This window comes from Lineus longissimus, chromosome 1, assembly GCF_910592395.1.
Source record: "Lineus longissimus chromosome 1, tnLinLong1.2, whole genome shotgun sequence".
In the NCBI taxonomy this organism is placed as follows: Eukaryota; Metazoa; Nemertea; class Pilidiophora; order Heteronemertea; family Lineidae; genus Lineus; species Lineus longissimus.
Window position 1 is genome coordinate 26,148,310 of NC_088308.1, and position 14,927 is coordinate 26,163,236.

General features: G+C 41.5%; 2 protein-coding genes across 4 annotated transcripts; both read left to right on the plus strand.

The window, feature by feature from the left end:
- The first annotated feature begins 9 nt into the window (after positions 1–9).
- On the plus strand, positions 10–5,505 carry LOC135494609 (metaxin-1-like). Its single transcript, XM_064782742.1, has 8 exons — positions 10–153; positions 685–754; positions 1,084–1,160; positions 1,352–1,444; positions 1,714–1,890; positions 2,061–2,137; positions 2,380–2,537; positions 2,839–5,505. Exons 1-8 carry the CDS (start codon positions 85–87, stop codon positions 3,126–3,128), a joined length of 1,011 nt encoding a protein of 336 aa, XP_064638812.1. The 5' UTR covers positions 10–84; the 3' UTR covers positions 3,129–5,505.
- Positions 5,506–7,310: 1,805 nt separating this feature from the next.
- On the plus strand, positions 7,311–14,854 carry LOC135494626 (uncharacterized). 3 transcript variants are annotated; one of them, XM_064782776.1, is made up of 6 exons: positions 7,311–7,329; positions 9,999–10,271; positions 12,200–12,256; positions 12,526–12,612; positions 12,948–13,052; positions 13,349–14,854. In XM_064782776.1, exons 2-6 carry the CDS (start codon positions 10,020–10,022, stop codon positions 14,555–14,557), a joined length of 1,710 nt encoding a protein of 569 aa, XP_064638846.1. In that variant the 5' UTR covers positions 7,311–7,329; positions 9,999–10,019; the 3' UTR covers positions 14,558–14,854. The 3 variants fall into 3 exon arrangements, with proteins under 3 accessions (XP_064638846.1, XP_064638837.1, XP_064638855.1); XM_064782767.1 differs by lacking the exon at positions 7,311–7,329 and adding an exon at positions 9,708–9,758; XM_064782785.1 differs by lacking the exons at positions 7,311–7,329; positions 9,999–10,271 and adding an exon at positions 11,299–11,658.
- Positions 14,855–14,927: the final 73 nt, after the last annotated feature.

The following is a 14,927-nucleotide window of genomic DNA, read 5'->3' on the forward strand; positions in this document are numbered from 1 at the left end:
TCCACCGGAAGTAGATGGCGGAAAACGTTTTCCACATCTTGTCCTCCTAAATTTACTCTAAAGTCAACATAACCATTCGCCATCATGGAGTTAGAAGTATGGAAAGGGGACTGGGGTTTACCCTCCGTCGAACCAAACTGTTTAGCAGTGATGGTAAGCCCCATTTATTATGTAAAATGAGTAACCTGTCAAGTTCCCAGCAGTGTCGTGTGTGTGTGTATCCGATCCATACAACAATGCACTGTTATGTATGTACCACATACATTACACATGACATGTATGAAGCCGGTGTAACAGTAACCAGTGTCCCCCTGGAGGAGTGTTATTTCCTTCCTATGGATAGACTTTACCGCCGGATTTCTATTACCAGGTTTTCAAGATAGCCTATACATAATGACATACTAGGCCTACGACCGCGGGGCCGGGTCACTTAGTTAAAGGAGGTAAAGAAAACAGTAGCTGAGTAGCTCATGACATCAGTTCATCCTGAAGTGCCTTAATCGGCTACTGGTAGTGGCCTGGAGGCTGGATCAGATGAACTGTTCTACACTGGCAGTAGACTGCAGAGCAAACATTGTCTTGGTGTTATTACAGCGTCAGTCGTCATCGTCATTACCAGTACACACACATCAACACAAAATGTCTCTTCATAAAAAGGCACACTAATGTGTTTTCTCTTTCCAGGCCTACTGTAAATTTGGCAGTGTTCCAGTGGATGTCAAGGCAACCAACAATCCTTGGAAATCTCCTACTGGTTAGTTTCTATGATAACTGCATCTCAAGTTTTTCCCAGAGATTGAAAATGTACAAATACAGTATGTTGATGACAAACTTTCCACTCCCTTTGCATTGACATTTTCATCATTGTTACATTTTTTGTTAGGTCAACCTTTAGATGTAGTGTCACTGATCTGCATAAGATCAAGATGTTTTTCTTGGTTTTCATTTCAAGGCTATGCCAAATTTAAAAGGTAGTCTACATCAGTTTTTAAGCAGAGGAGTTTACACTTACTACTAACTACTACTAGTAGTTTGTACTTCGTCTCGGCAAAATCGGAATGTATTTTTGTTTCATCCTTGCAGGCAATCTCCCAGTCCTTCGACATGATGATCATTCAAAGGCCAGAGTCTCTAGTATCTTGAGTTATCTCAGGGAACAGGTAAGAAGTGCTCAAATGAAGCTAAAGCCTAGTCTTCTTCAGAAGTAAATGACACATTCTTTTGGGCCGATGGGCAATAACTACTGGGCCGATTTTCCCCAGGCAAGTTCTATAGTGCGTATAGATCTTTTGTCATCTGTTATTATTTGTCATTCTCTTTCAGTCACTTGTCTATACTTACATCATTTCAGAAATGGGGCACAGATTTTGACTTGTCAGTAAAGCAGAGTGGTGATATGCTTGCCTATCTTACAATGATTGAGGAAAAGTTAGTACCAGCTGTGGTAAGTCACTCACGCACTACAGACAACAGTGTTGAATTGAGTGGATTGAACGAGGTTGATTTCCATGACTCATATCACTATCAGAAGATGCCTTTTAACTTCCAGGTGCCTTGTGGACAAGGGAGCATTTTCATGAAATGCAAGTTTTAACAATTAAAATGCTTCAAAATCAACTGAAGGGGGAACTGTTGATGGGTGGACACTTGCAAATTTCTGAACACACAAACTCTAGTTCTGATCCTGTTCCAAGTGTCGTGTTTCTATTGCAGCTTCACTTGTGGTGGGCCGATAACAAGACCTACATTGACCTCACCAGACCATGGTTTGCCAAGGCGGTGCCCTTCCCCCTCAACTTCTACTACCCCGGCAAGAAACAGAGTGAATATCTACAGAGAGTCTACCATTCCTCAAACCAAAATCTCTCCGAGGAGGAAATCGAGGCAAAGGTATTTGTCAAGTCACCTTTCAGAATCATGATTTCAGAGCTGCTCTGGGCAAGGTTTCAGTTTACGGTACTCACAATAAAATCTGAAATGAGGTAATGTTTCACTGTTTCAGACCTGATTAACCATGATATTCGGATGGATAATCCAAAGGATTTTCCTCTGTATTTCAGATTTACAAAGATGGGAAAGAATGCATTAATGTGCTCTCAACAAAACTTGGGAAGAGTGAATTCTTCTTTGGGAATATGTAAGTCTACTTGTAGAGAGATAATTTAGGGATAGACAATCTTTGTGTTAATGAGTTAATCTCTAAGAACGGTGTTGCAACACATTAATCTCTTGCATTTGCAAGGTATATAAGGGACACACACAATGCTAGATGACGCTCCTACACAATGGCTTTGGGCTCCATCCAAAAGTGTAATTAAGACCAGTGTGTCAAAGGGATGAATTTCTATCGAATTCAATAGATGTTCATTTCTGTTGCAGGCCGAGCTCATTAGATGCAGTAGTGTTTGGTTACATTGCTCCCCTCTTGAAGGCGCCACTGCCCAATAATGCTTTGGTGAACCATCTGAAGGCATGTGACAACCTCGCCTCCCTCTGTTCAACGATCTTACTCAGATACTTCCCTACTGAAGTCCAAGGTAAGACCAATAGGTGGAAGCACATACTTACTAATGTGCAACCTCTGGTAATCAGAGGTTTAGTAAACCGTTTACTTTAAAACATTTGAGATGACTGCAAACCTTAACAATTTCACCACCTTGTCTTGGGAGGAAACATGTCCATTGTGAATCTTATAAATCTGCAGTGACTATCAAGTGACTTGCTCAAGGTTACAAGAACAGAGCTATTGCTAGAGAAAAAGCTCACTAATATCAGACCATAAACCAACATGCTACAATCGTCTTTTGATTTATTTGCACTGGTGTGTTTCTTGTTCAGAATCTGATCAGAAGAAAAGGGACGCAGAAGAAAAGACACATGAAGAAGCTGTAGAATACCCAAACAAAAAGCGTAATATGCTCGTCTCTGGCATGGTGGCCATGTCCGCCATGGTCGGTTATGCATTTATGAGTGGGTTGGTACAGGTTGAGATTGCTGACGCAGATGATGCAAACGAGACAAAGGACATGCACCGTGAGCCGCAGAAGATTAATTTAACGAGTACTGAATCGACGGGAATGTTTGAGGATAATCAACGAGCCCAGGATGAGAATGGAAACACGGCTTAAACTTAGATAGGTTTTGCTTGTCTCAAAAGGACTGAGGGGTTGAAGAGATGCTAAAAAAGTGTTACAGATATGATTATGTTTGGAGAACAACTTGGAAGTATATGTCTAACGTGAACTCTTCTAGTAATTAGGGGCTAGGTAAACAAAATTCTCCTTTTTGACCCAACAATTTAAAAGTTATAGACAACACCTTCAGTTCTTAAAGCGAGTTATTTATCATCTGAATCTATCTTGATTTTTTGCCAGATATTGCATTTGTGGAACATGGACCAATGTGATGGTGAAATACATGTAACATTCCGAATTGGTCTGAGGAATGGGTAACCGCCGTAATGGATGCTGGTTATTGAGCAAATGTAATCAATAATCAGTATTATAAAGTATCCTTTTGGTGATAAGAAATATTGTGTGCTTGAGAGCTAGTCATTGAATTATAAATGGTAAGGCAGTGAAGTAAGGCAAGCGGAATTGGCTACCATGACCTAATAATACTGGTAAATGTGAGCTTTCTTTCTTTTTGGGTAAAACTCCTTCAACTTTATGCTGAAATAAAACAGCACTTTGTATTGCCTATTTTTTTATGGAAATCAGTTTTTATGAGTGATTTATACTTTTTTTCAATCAGAATGTCTTTATGTGAGTTCTAGTGTGGGACAGACTTCAAAGTTGAGACAAACTTTTAGCAGAGGTCTTGTTCATGATATTGTTTGTATGAAATGATAGATAAATTTAAAGCACAAATTCATGTATAAGTTTTCCTTCATTGAATATATATTACAGTTTGTCTCTAATAGCAACCAATGATGTCTGATATTCATGATAATAGATGAATTGAAAGCATATGAAATAAGGCAATATTTGCAAATGGACTAAAATATGAGTACCAGTGCAGTACATGTATAGAGCGCTTTCGCAATGTTAATTTTAAACTACTGGGTCTGAGGGTTTTAACTTGAGCCTTTCGATCAAAATTTATAAAAATGTTTTGTATGAAACGAAATTTTCGTTGTCACAGCATCATCAGTTTGCCAAGGGTTTAGCTATGGTATGTTTTTTGTGTTGGATTCACAGTATTTGTATTTACTTGAAATGCATACACCAGGTTTATGATTAATGCAAAAGAGATGTATTATTATTGAAAAACCATGTTAGTATTGTTTGGCTTGTTGTGTCTGTAGAATTGATGTAAACAAACATCTGATTATGAAATGCTTGCTCGACTTTTATCAATCCTGCACTGCACGTACTTTCACTATATCTTTGTTGTTTGTACATTTCTATGTGATGTAATACTCCAGGGGTATGAAATATTACTCAGCTAAAAATAATTTGTTTCACTTTGACAGATAACAATTAGAATCAAACATTATTTTGAGCATTTGAGAACATTGTTGTGCAGCTGTGCTAGGATAGAGTTGTAAGCATCTGTGTGTCTAAATTTCAATACAATTTTACACAGTTATGTGTTTGTGATGTATCTGTAAAAACGCTAAGATTGCATGAAGATATGAGAAAGGTATACAGTTTCCCATGTGGTACTATAGTTTAGTCAGAAATCCGTGTTTCGAGCGGGGACACTTCAGTGAAAAACTGTCTTAATGGACCTGAGTAGGTAATCATGGACAACTTCCGTGTAAGCTATCATAGTTTCATGCATTCTTATGAACAGTTTGATGTACTTCTTGCGCTTGTACAGTTGACTGGTTGTTTTCCTGACATTGTAATATAGTCTACACGCTTTATAGGTAAAGGGGAAATCACACATTGGTGTTGCTTCGATGCTTTGTAATTATGAAAAGGCTGTGAAGAAAAATTTTTACTGATAGATGATTCTGGTCTTGGACAGGTAATCATAGCATACCATGGTGCTATTTACTATCATGGATACAATATTGGCAAATATTTCCACTTCCTTACAAAAAGAGACTATGGACAGGAGCCAAGAAGGTCAGAATATGGTTACACAGAGTCGCCTGTAGGGGTCTCACCTATATCACAGTACATCAAAACTATTCACGCTGTATTACATTTATTGCTGAATCAAACACAATTCAGGCCCCAACTGTGTGTACTATTCACCTGTAAGATTACCAATTTGACCCCCATAGCTCCAATTACTTGTCACCCTTAAATAGTTTTAATTGATAGACCGAGGTTGCAGTTATCATAACAATGTATGGACCAGTTTGAATATCGAAGAAGAACACCATGACCATGTTACTGTTTTTGGCATCGATGTTTACAGAGCGACCTTGATTGTAAGGAAGGGTCATCCTGAGATTGCGTAGGGTTTTATCCTCCATTTCGCTGATGCTGCACTGCGTAGCATTGTTGTTGTTGTTATTTATTGTTGCATCAATAAAGTATCGAAAAGTAAGATGTATTCTGTTGTTGAATCGTGTAGGCCCTGTTTCAAAATGTGATGCATACCCTAATTCGAATGAAAAAGTTCCAACAGCAGCCATTTATTTTTGACAGCCACACAAAAAAACAGGGAAAACTGTCTTGTTTTGACATTGAATCAGAAGTTTTGTGTAATTGTTTCCTCTATTTGACCCCCTGCTCAATAAATGTTTACGCGTCGAGTTTCTCAAGTTTTTCTCCACTTGAGCCGCTTAGAGCAGTATTTGGCCAATTCTTCACTAAGTGTATGAGGTTTATTCCCCTTAAATTGCTCATATTATTAGGACAAAGTTTCATTTAAACCGTTGGACTTAATGAACCCTGAAGCCTTCCACGCTAAAGGTTACAATCGCTATTAATGCAGAGCGTTGTCTGATTACAGATGAGCTTGAGCAATCGTAGCCAGCATGAGTCCTTAATGATCAGGGTGGGTGAGGTAAATCCCAGTAGCCTACGAATACAGTGTCAGAATCTCTGTGCTAACCTGTGGTATATGATATTGGTGTATCAGTACAAATATTCAGATCATGAGACTGCTGAGCCCTTCTAACATTCTTGTTATTGTAGCCAGGATCTCAGTATTTCCATAAGTAATTAGTGAATTTGGCCTTATAAGAGTTTAATTCTATTTTTGTTGGTAATTTAGCGGTACTTGCCTAAGCAGTATACTAATAATCTATTTTTGAGCAGATAAACTGTTTAAATAAGAAATGGCGTGGAACTCTAAAATGTCTTAGTCGGAATATAGGACAATAGTGAGGTTTCGCAACCACCCGTTTAGGCCCTACGACGACGTTCATCTATTGTGTGAGTTCACCTGAACAATAGATAAACGTCATCGAAGGGCCTAACCGGGCGGTTGCGAAACCTCACTAATGTCACAACCAGAATACAGTTCTGACATTGTCCCCGGAAGGAATTGGGAAGACTGTGTCCTGGGCGAAAATTGCCTGAGAAGACGTTTTTAAGGGGGAAATGGCATATAAGACACTGTCCGAGGCATGAATGGTGACACCGTCCTGAAGAGAAATTACCTGGCAGATGGTCTTCTGGGAAATGGATCGCCAAGGAAGACGTTTTACAAGATATGAACTGGAAAGGTAGACGCTACATCGTCCTCAAGATCGTATCTCTTGGCAGATATTGCCCAAGAGATAAGACAACTGGGAAGACAATAACCGAGAAATGGCTTGCCTTGAAGACAACATTGCAGATGAATTGTCTCTGGAAAGGGCGGGTGGACCACAAAGACATTACCTTTGGGATTGATCACCCGGGTTAAAAATCTCCCTGTGACAAATTATCTTGTCAGAAAAAGACTCCCAAAGGCAACGTATCTGTGAAGAGAAATGTCCTTAAGACGAAATGCATGAGAAGAAATGGTCCTTGTGACACAATCACATTGTCCGAAGACAAGATGTCCGTCATGATCCATGGGCGAATTGTCTTCGGGGCAGATTGTCCGTCGATCAAGAGTTCAATTGTGTGTCACAGCCACGGTTTCCACTGTCACAACCTACTATACGTGAAAGTGGCATAACTATAGTGAAGGCTGTCGGATAGATTGTCTTTCCCATATCACCACTAAATAAATCTCCTGGCATCCTTTCCAACCTATACAATGACATTCTGGGTCTAATGCAGTATCGTGATACCAAATCGATATACTAATGTATCAACTTTTTTTCATAAAATCAATGCTAATGTTGACACATTGCGTGAAGCGCATGTGTAATATGGCTAGTGGTGGTACTGGCAGGAGTGTGGATTAACCCCAGTGTGTTTCAAGTTATTATAGGTAAGTTGTTATAATAAACCTTGTAACAGATTTGGTCATTTCAATAGTTCTCATAATTATAAAAAATTAGATATCAGATATCCTTTCCCAGTCACTGCCTTGGCAAGCGACAAAATGTCTTCGGCTAAATTGTAAAAGTCAGTTCAGAAAGGCTATTTGTCTTCTCATTGATGTTTCAATTTCGAATGTTGCTGTCATTTAAACAATGTATATGAATATCATAATGGTATTACTGTAGTAAAGCAGTTATGCAGTGGTCCCCATTTGATAATCTGAAATCGATGCAGGGACTCCATGGCTACGAGCATCTGTCGTCTGCTAGTGATTTGATGACCTCCTCATTGCACTATTCGATGATATTGAACCGTCTTTGGTCCTCAATTGGATTCGCGAACTTATCAAAACTGTATTTGTCAAATTGAATAGAAGAGAATCAGAGATTGACAGGTGATAACCAGGTTATTCAAATTGAAAAATGGCATATCACTTTTAAATATATACAGTGAGAGCGATTTGTCGTTTGATATTGTAAGGTACAATGGTTATGTAGGCTATATTAAGTTTGTATATAATCAAGGGATTTATAGTCACAACCAGGACGTTTTAAAGGCCTACCGCTTGGTAATCCATAAGCCTAGTTAGCTGTGACAGACGAGCTGATAAATTCAATGTTTATACTGGACGCCCATTTAACAACACGAATTGATTCTGTGGTGAAGGACACTTAGCAACCCTGTCCGGTGTCTCCTCCTTCACAGCATTGTCTCCTGTCCATTGCGGACGGGGTGGACTATTAAGGGAGAAATATAGCCCGGTCGGAGGTAAGTGTATTATCATTGCCTATTCGTCAGTTTGTTAGTAAATGTCCAAATAGATGCCGATGCCCGAACGCATTGGTCAAAGACGACCTCATACGTTATTGCGTCTACGTCTACGTGGTCTCATCTAAATGTTCTTTTTCCTTCCCTAAGTTAGTTTCAAAGTTTTGTATTGTTTTTGGTATGACATAATTCTGTTCGTCTTCTTTCTGGGGCGTGGATTGTGTACAATGGTGATGCTGTAGTACGTGACAACATAATGAGGACGACAATGTCGCATCCACGTCCACCCTATTTAGTTGGTTGAGCCAGGGCCAACAGCAACGTGCAGATTGATTGTCATTATCATAATCACTGGATATCGATATGTCATTAATGGCTTAGTAAGCCATGGGATTAAAACTGGATAAAGCGGATAATCTGTTAGTTTGCAAAAGTTGTCGTTTGGACCGCTAATGAGCGATGTGGGGGGCAGACGGCCGAACAGGCGGCTGATGTTATGTCTAAGAGTCCAATTCATGGTTTGTACAAAATCCAAATAAAGCTGCCCGAGGCCAAGTTTTGATAATCCATCATAATATCAGAGGTGTTTCATCGGAATATCAATATTATGAAAGTGTTTTCTTTTGGAAAAGATCATCTCTAAGTGCAAGGAATAAGAAATATGTAAATTCATTGACATGATTTTAGGACGGGTTTGGACTCTGAATAAAGCGTACGTAAGATACAAAGGTTTACTGTCATATGTTGCAAAGGACATGTTCTATTGGTTGCTTCTATGAAACCAAAACCAAAAACAAAAACTGTGACACTTTACAACATGTCTTTCCGGTAATGGTGCAATAATGTAGTAAAACCACGAAGTTGTCACTGAAGACACGGTGGGACTTCGTGTATGTAAGGTATGCCAGGCACCGTCGAGAAAGAAGACGGTGAGTTCAGAGCGGTTGTGTTAACATCAAAGTTGACGACCACTTCGAGGACATAGTCACAACCACCTTCAAAGACAGTGTGTCCAAACCCGAATTTTGCCAATAATCTTTGCTTCTCGCCTCGGAAATGTACACTTTTATCACTCTCGTTTCCAGCCTTGAGATTTACTTATTCCCCTTATTGAACCAGTCACGCCTGTTTCGAAAGTCGCTCTCCCCCTATACTGCAGCTCTCCTTAGCGAAGTATAATTTGTTGTTTGGTGGCAAAATCAAACATTTACCTTCTTTTGACGTCAGATCTATAGAAGCCACGGCCTGTGTAAGCAGACTGTTTATTGGATTTTCATCGTCTCTATGTTATTAATGCATAAATGGCCCATATGAAAATGTCTGTGTTGTTCAGGTTTTAGAGCAGCGGTTGTCTTAAAACATCTAAAGTAAAGAAATTGCATCGAGAAGTGTGAGTGTTTTTCATTCAAATGTTTGCTAAAAGATCACAATAAACTGCACCCGAAATCTTATAAGTTCTTATATTATGGTTGTGGTCACAGTTTTCGAATCAGTAGGCCTAGGCTCATGGAGTAGTAATTTCAAGAAGGTCTCATAAATACCAAGGATCAACGAAACGCAATGAAATATTTAATGCCGAGGATAGTATTCTGTGAGCCGGCCTTTCGCGTGAGTGATTCATAATTTCATAACTTCATGGTTCATCATATCGAAGACATCGAGATGAATTGCGAATTTTGATTCGCGAAACAGTGTTGCGCTTGGCCATCGTAGCTGCCCATGCTAAGTGAACTGTACCACCATCGCGCAGAAGTGAAGACAAAATGCTTACTACGGTTGTGTCCTCATAACCACCACACCCGTCTATTTACACGTCGTAGCTAGGAGTGCTTCATTTTGTATTTTCAGAGATGGGTCCCCTTTGAGTTGATGATGGCCCAGGGCGAGCAAGTGGATCCAGGAGGTCCAAGACGCGATAGCATGGATACGGACCAACCAGCCACCTCCAAGGACACCAAGCCAAATCACACCGCTGAGGAACTTAAGCTTGACTTGGATACTCTGGATGAGGGAAAGGAGAATGGCCTGGGGCATGAATTCGTGACGCGGGGAGAAATCGATGATGCTGCGAGGAGGATTGCGGGGTCTGGGTCCATTGATGGTGGTAGCACCATACGACTTGTAAGTAAAACTTCATGGATATTTGATCACTGAAATGTTGTTGGAAAATCACACCCGAATTTGTTTAGCTTGCATGGAAAGTGTACAGTTGGGACCGCTCACACGACCATTTTGCGCGCAGCACTGCGACAGTTCTCGGAGTAGACCTCTGCAAATATCATTCACTGAGTCCTTCGAGTCCAGCTATACCCACCATTGCCCATAAATTGTAAAAAATCAATTTTTATTGTCGGTGACTCGATATGTTTGCTCAAAATTTACGGCAGCTTTAACTGAACGATCAATACCACAATGTCATAAATCAAACCCCATCCTGAGGACCCAAGAGAGCGGTTTATTGACATCATTCTCACTGTTGACTTCGGTTGCCCAGGTGACTGGGATGCCCATGACGCCAACGTGACATACGAGTTCTGGTTATTAAATCGGTGTGTTTTGATAATCAGGGGACTTTGTCGCGGGTCCGATCAAGTGTTCGATATACGTATATGAGGCAAATCATCCCGCAACTATTCGTATGTGGATTTCTTCCAGACAGTCGACGTCAGCATTCCAGGTTGCATTTCCAATATCACGGAAGGCGTTGACCGAAAGCGATAGTACTCCAGCTTAAAGGCAACTTCGTTGACTTACTTGTTTTTTGAAGAATTTGATATCGAGTGTTACCCATTCTTTATGACGACATGTACTCAATGACATGAACAATCAGTGAATGTTTCTCCAATATAACTCGACGCACCATGGCCTTTAACTTAAGTATTAGGCCTACATGATATATTCCCAATGAATTTTATATTCGCCCCCGGTTGCGAAAATACATTGAGCAAATACAGTCAATTTGCCAACCCTACCAGCCTATTGACGTATTACTTCATATTTGCCTATCGCAAAGGAAACACATTAATACAACCAAATAATTCATCTAAGCCAAAATGTAGCAACAATACTTTGATATAACCACACCTCGGGCTTGACTTTACTTCTAATTAATGGTCGAGTCTCACAGCGGGGTCAGGGAAGTCAATCACGGATCGATACCTCTAATATAGAGTGCTCATCGATCACATGGATGTGACATTAGGAAGGCAGACCGATGTCGCACCCCGGTCTCGTTCTTAGTGCGGGTGTTGTGCGTCCCCTTAATAGATGGATAGGTTATGTGAGCGTTTCGGTAGAGTGAACTTTCGTAATCGTGGTTGATTTATTGGGAAGTGACTCTGCAATTGTTCCCAGTGATATATTACATTGTGATAATGGCATAAAAAGACTAGCAGCAAGCACACGAATCTAGTTGCTGGGACTACTGTGAACATTCAGGATTGCGAGGTTGTGCCGAGACACTGGGACGCGGACATTCCTCGAGATGACGTCTGCTAATCAAGCCTTGGTACGAAGAACGGTCTTCGTTGGACATTCTAATACTGGTAGTTTCCAGAGACAGGCCATTCGTTGATCTAAACTAGACTTCATATGGGGAGGGACGAGGCCGATCCTATGCGTACATATTGGAAGCTAGTGACAAGCATAACCCCGATGTAGCCTAGTGGACCGGCCTCGTCCCTTCCTCATACATGTGGGTAGGAAGACTAGTTTAAGATGAAGAATAGACCGCCTCAGAAGGCGAAGACTAGTTTAAGATGAAGAATAGACCGCCTCAGAAGGCGAATGGGAAGGCGCACTAAGTAATATATGTCGGCCTGTCGTACTATGTATAACTATTGGTGCCGACTGGAGGCATCGATCGTTCGGTGTGCTCCTGACATAAGTGCCCAATTCGAAAGTAACACCCAAATGGATTTTCGTATCAAAAAAGTTGGTAACTGATTCGTTGGGTGGAAATAGGCTATGATGTCAAGAGGACACTATCAGCAGGCTAAATGCTTGTGTTTCTAACTTGGATCAACATTAGTCGCTTGTTCGCTTTGCAGGATGATCTAGATTCAGAAGATCTCCCGCCACCAGAGATGACTCCAGAAGAAAAACAGGTGGGTTTCGGAAATATCTCATTTCTTACTGTCCATGTCGCTTTCGTCGCCGTCTTGCCTAGAGTTAATGTGGTTGTGACATTCTATCATCTGTCTTGGAAACACTCGGAGGTCCTATTACAACCAATATTAATCAAAACACCTTGTCGTCTGCGTTGGAAGGAAAGAAGGTGAAGCACATCCCACTAGTTTGAGTTGAAGACGCAATGTGTGTTCCATGTTTTGAACCCGAACATGTTGGTCACAATATCAGTCCTTTTCCAATTCAGGCAATGGTCGACTGTGTCCGGCGGGGGGACATCGAAGAGTTTGAGGAACTCCTGGACATCCCAGGCGCGGAAATCAACATGGTCTGGGTAAGTATGCCTTCACACTAAATGGGGATAAGCATCACTTGCTAACAGTAACACTCCTGAGGTTGACGACAGATGACCAGCCCCATCCACTGACAGTTTTCGGGTCGATCTCGTTGCATTCGTGCTCGAAGAACAAATCTGTAGTAGGATGCCCATTCTTCCGTCTTCATGGCCAGATTTGTTGCTGTTCTTCATATCAACTCTTGGTTGGAGGAGACAATGACCGAGAGGACAGATTTGTCGCTGTTCGTCACAATTCCTGGTCGGAGGAGACAAGGACAGCTTATGGTCTTATTATAAAGCCCGATGTCATACAATATCTGTCTCCATTACAGTTTAGTGAAAACCTTCTGATGACCGCAGTTCGATGGAAGCGGGAGGAGATGGCCATGTACCTCATTGACAATGGTGTGAATGTGCTGTTTGAAACAACAAGACTGGTAAGTTCCATCTTGGCACATCCAAGTTCAGCGCCTGCTTTCCAAAGTTGAATGAGGTTTGGGTTAAGATATTTTAGCAGAAGTATTGAGATGGCCGGAATTTCGAAAGCCACCTCCTTGTAAACAATGGCAACTGTATCCTGAGGAAAGTAACAAATGGCTGAAGGAAGCTGTTGGTCAACCTTCTGTGTTGGTCTTTAGAGATAGGTACCACTCCTCGTCCGGCTATGGGCGTTATTTACAGGCGAAATCTTATGTCTCCAAGACTGTATGACTTTGCCAATATTTGCTTTCAGCAAAAGTATGAAGACCCCAACGACCCAAAGAAGGTAGTGCTGCGTGTGTATACCGTCTCCTGTCGTCAGATAGCATACGACAACAATCTCCAAGACGTGGTGGACGCTATCGACTTAGAATCAGGAGAGGATGTGATGCACACGGTGACAGAGAGGACAAAGAAGTTGTGGAAGCCAAAGGAGGTGCGAGATTTTGAGAAGCTTCGAGCGACTCATGAGGTGCTCTCGGACCTCTCATCCATCACGGCTGTGGATTTACTATGGGAGGATGACGGAGCTATGGCAGACACGGAGGTTACAAACAGTACTGTCAACTCACCTCGGGAGAGACCGCAGACGCCATCGGACAAGACAGCTTCCCTTGTGTCAGAGAAAGGCTTAGTTGTGGACACTCGAGTTATGATGGATGTCCAACCTGGTGAGACGGGAATTCGGATGTCTGTGGGGGACAGGAATCGACCCAGCCTCCCTAATGTTAGTGGAGACGTTCTGGGAGACCCAGGGGAGGACAGGGCTCATCGGAAGATATCAACAGATTCGCTGAGACATCGACCTGCCCCGAAAGTTGTAGTGGAAGGTGAGGAAGGTAGTCTCGTGGCATTGAAGACCGTGAAAGAGGAAGGAGCAGACGATACGAATGCACAAGCGTCTGGTGACAATGACCTACTGCCGTGTCACAGCAGAGGGGCTTGCACTGATGATGGGGTGTATGGCAAGCGATCACCGTTTAGCGCTGCCACGGTGCAGAGCAGAGTCAAAAGTGCAGGATTTGCTCGGATTGGGGGCACCAGAACGGACATGTACAGGAAACGGGACTCAAAACGAAAGATAATGCTCAGAGAACAAGATCAAAATGGTGCAGACTATGCCAAACCTGTGATGGTGAATGGGAGTTATCCTTTTGAAAGCAAACGCTGGTCTGTGGAGGATGGACACAAGACTCCCAGTCAAACACCGCAGGAATGTGTTGCACCCATTGGATCAAGACAGACTCTTCCAAAATCACCACGTGGTCACCACACTAGTGAAGTATTTATCAAACCGAGGCCAGCGTTCGTGACATCTGGTCACCATAGTAGCAGATATACAAACAATCATGACAGTTGGGACTCGTTTCCATCAATTGGGGCCAAGACAACAAGGTTGCAACACAAACAGACTTATTTGATTGATGTGGGAGGTAGAAACATTAGGGACAAAAACAAGTAGAAATATGACAATCTCTCGGAACAACCAGGTTGTGATGCAAATGAGACAAGTGTCTCATTCGTAACTTTTTGGTCCTCAGTTGTGACTTGAAGACAAAGACCGGAAACGTGTCTCAATCAGTTTTTGCATTTGATCTGGGTGATGAATTCAGTATCTGCTCATGGTCTTCTGTAGTCTGTTTGATCAGCATCCTCAGCTGAGGGTATCAGACACAATCCAAATGCATCTCAAAAGGATATTCATCCAGTCACCAATGACAAGAAGATTGTTTTAAAATAAATACTTACTTCTCTTAAAGTTTTGTTTTTTCTACTGATACTACAGCAAGCTGAAATGGCTTCAATCGATAACCAGCTAAATGAGTCTTATG

What these genes read in the sequence shown, in the direction of transcription:
- LOC135494609 (XM_064782742.1), top strand. Translation starts at nt 85, where the DNA reads ATGGAGTTAGAAGTATGGAAAGGGGACTGGGGTTTACCCTCCGTCGAA. An exon ending in TCCTTGGAAATCTCCTACTG is followed by an intron (nt 755 to 1,083) that starts GTTAGTTTCTAT and finishes TCATCCTTGCAG; the next exon opens with GCAATCTCCCAGTCCTTCGA. An exon ending in CTTCCCTACTGAAGTCCAAG is followed by an intron (nt 2,538 to 2,838) that starts GTAAGACCAATA and finishes TTTCTTGTTCAG; the next exon opens with AATCTGATCAGAAGAAAAGG.
- LOC135494626 (XM_064782767.1), top strand. Translation starts at nt 9,711, where the DNA reads ATGAAATATTTAATGCCGAGGATAGTATTCTGTGAGCCGGCCTTTCGC. An exon ending in TCTGTGAGCCGGCCTTTCGC is followed by an intron (nt 9,759 to 9,998) that starts GTGAGTGATTCA and finishes TTGTATTTTCAG; the next exon opens with AGATGGGTCCCCTTTGAGTT. An exon ending in TGACTCCAGAAGAAAAACAG is followed by an intron (nt 12,257 to 12,525) that starts GTGGGTTTCGGA and finishes TTTCCAATTCAG; the next exon opens with GCAATGGTCGACTGTGTCCG.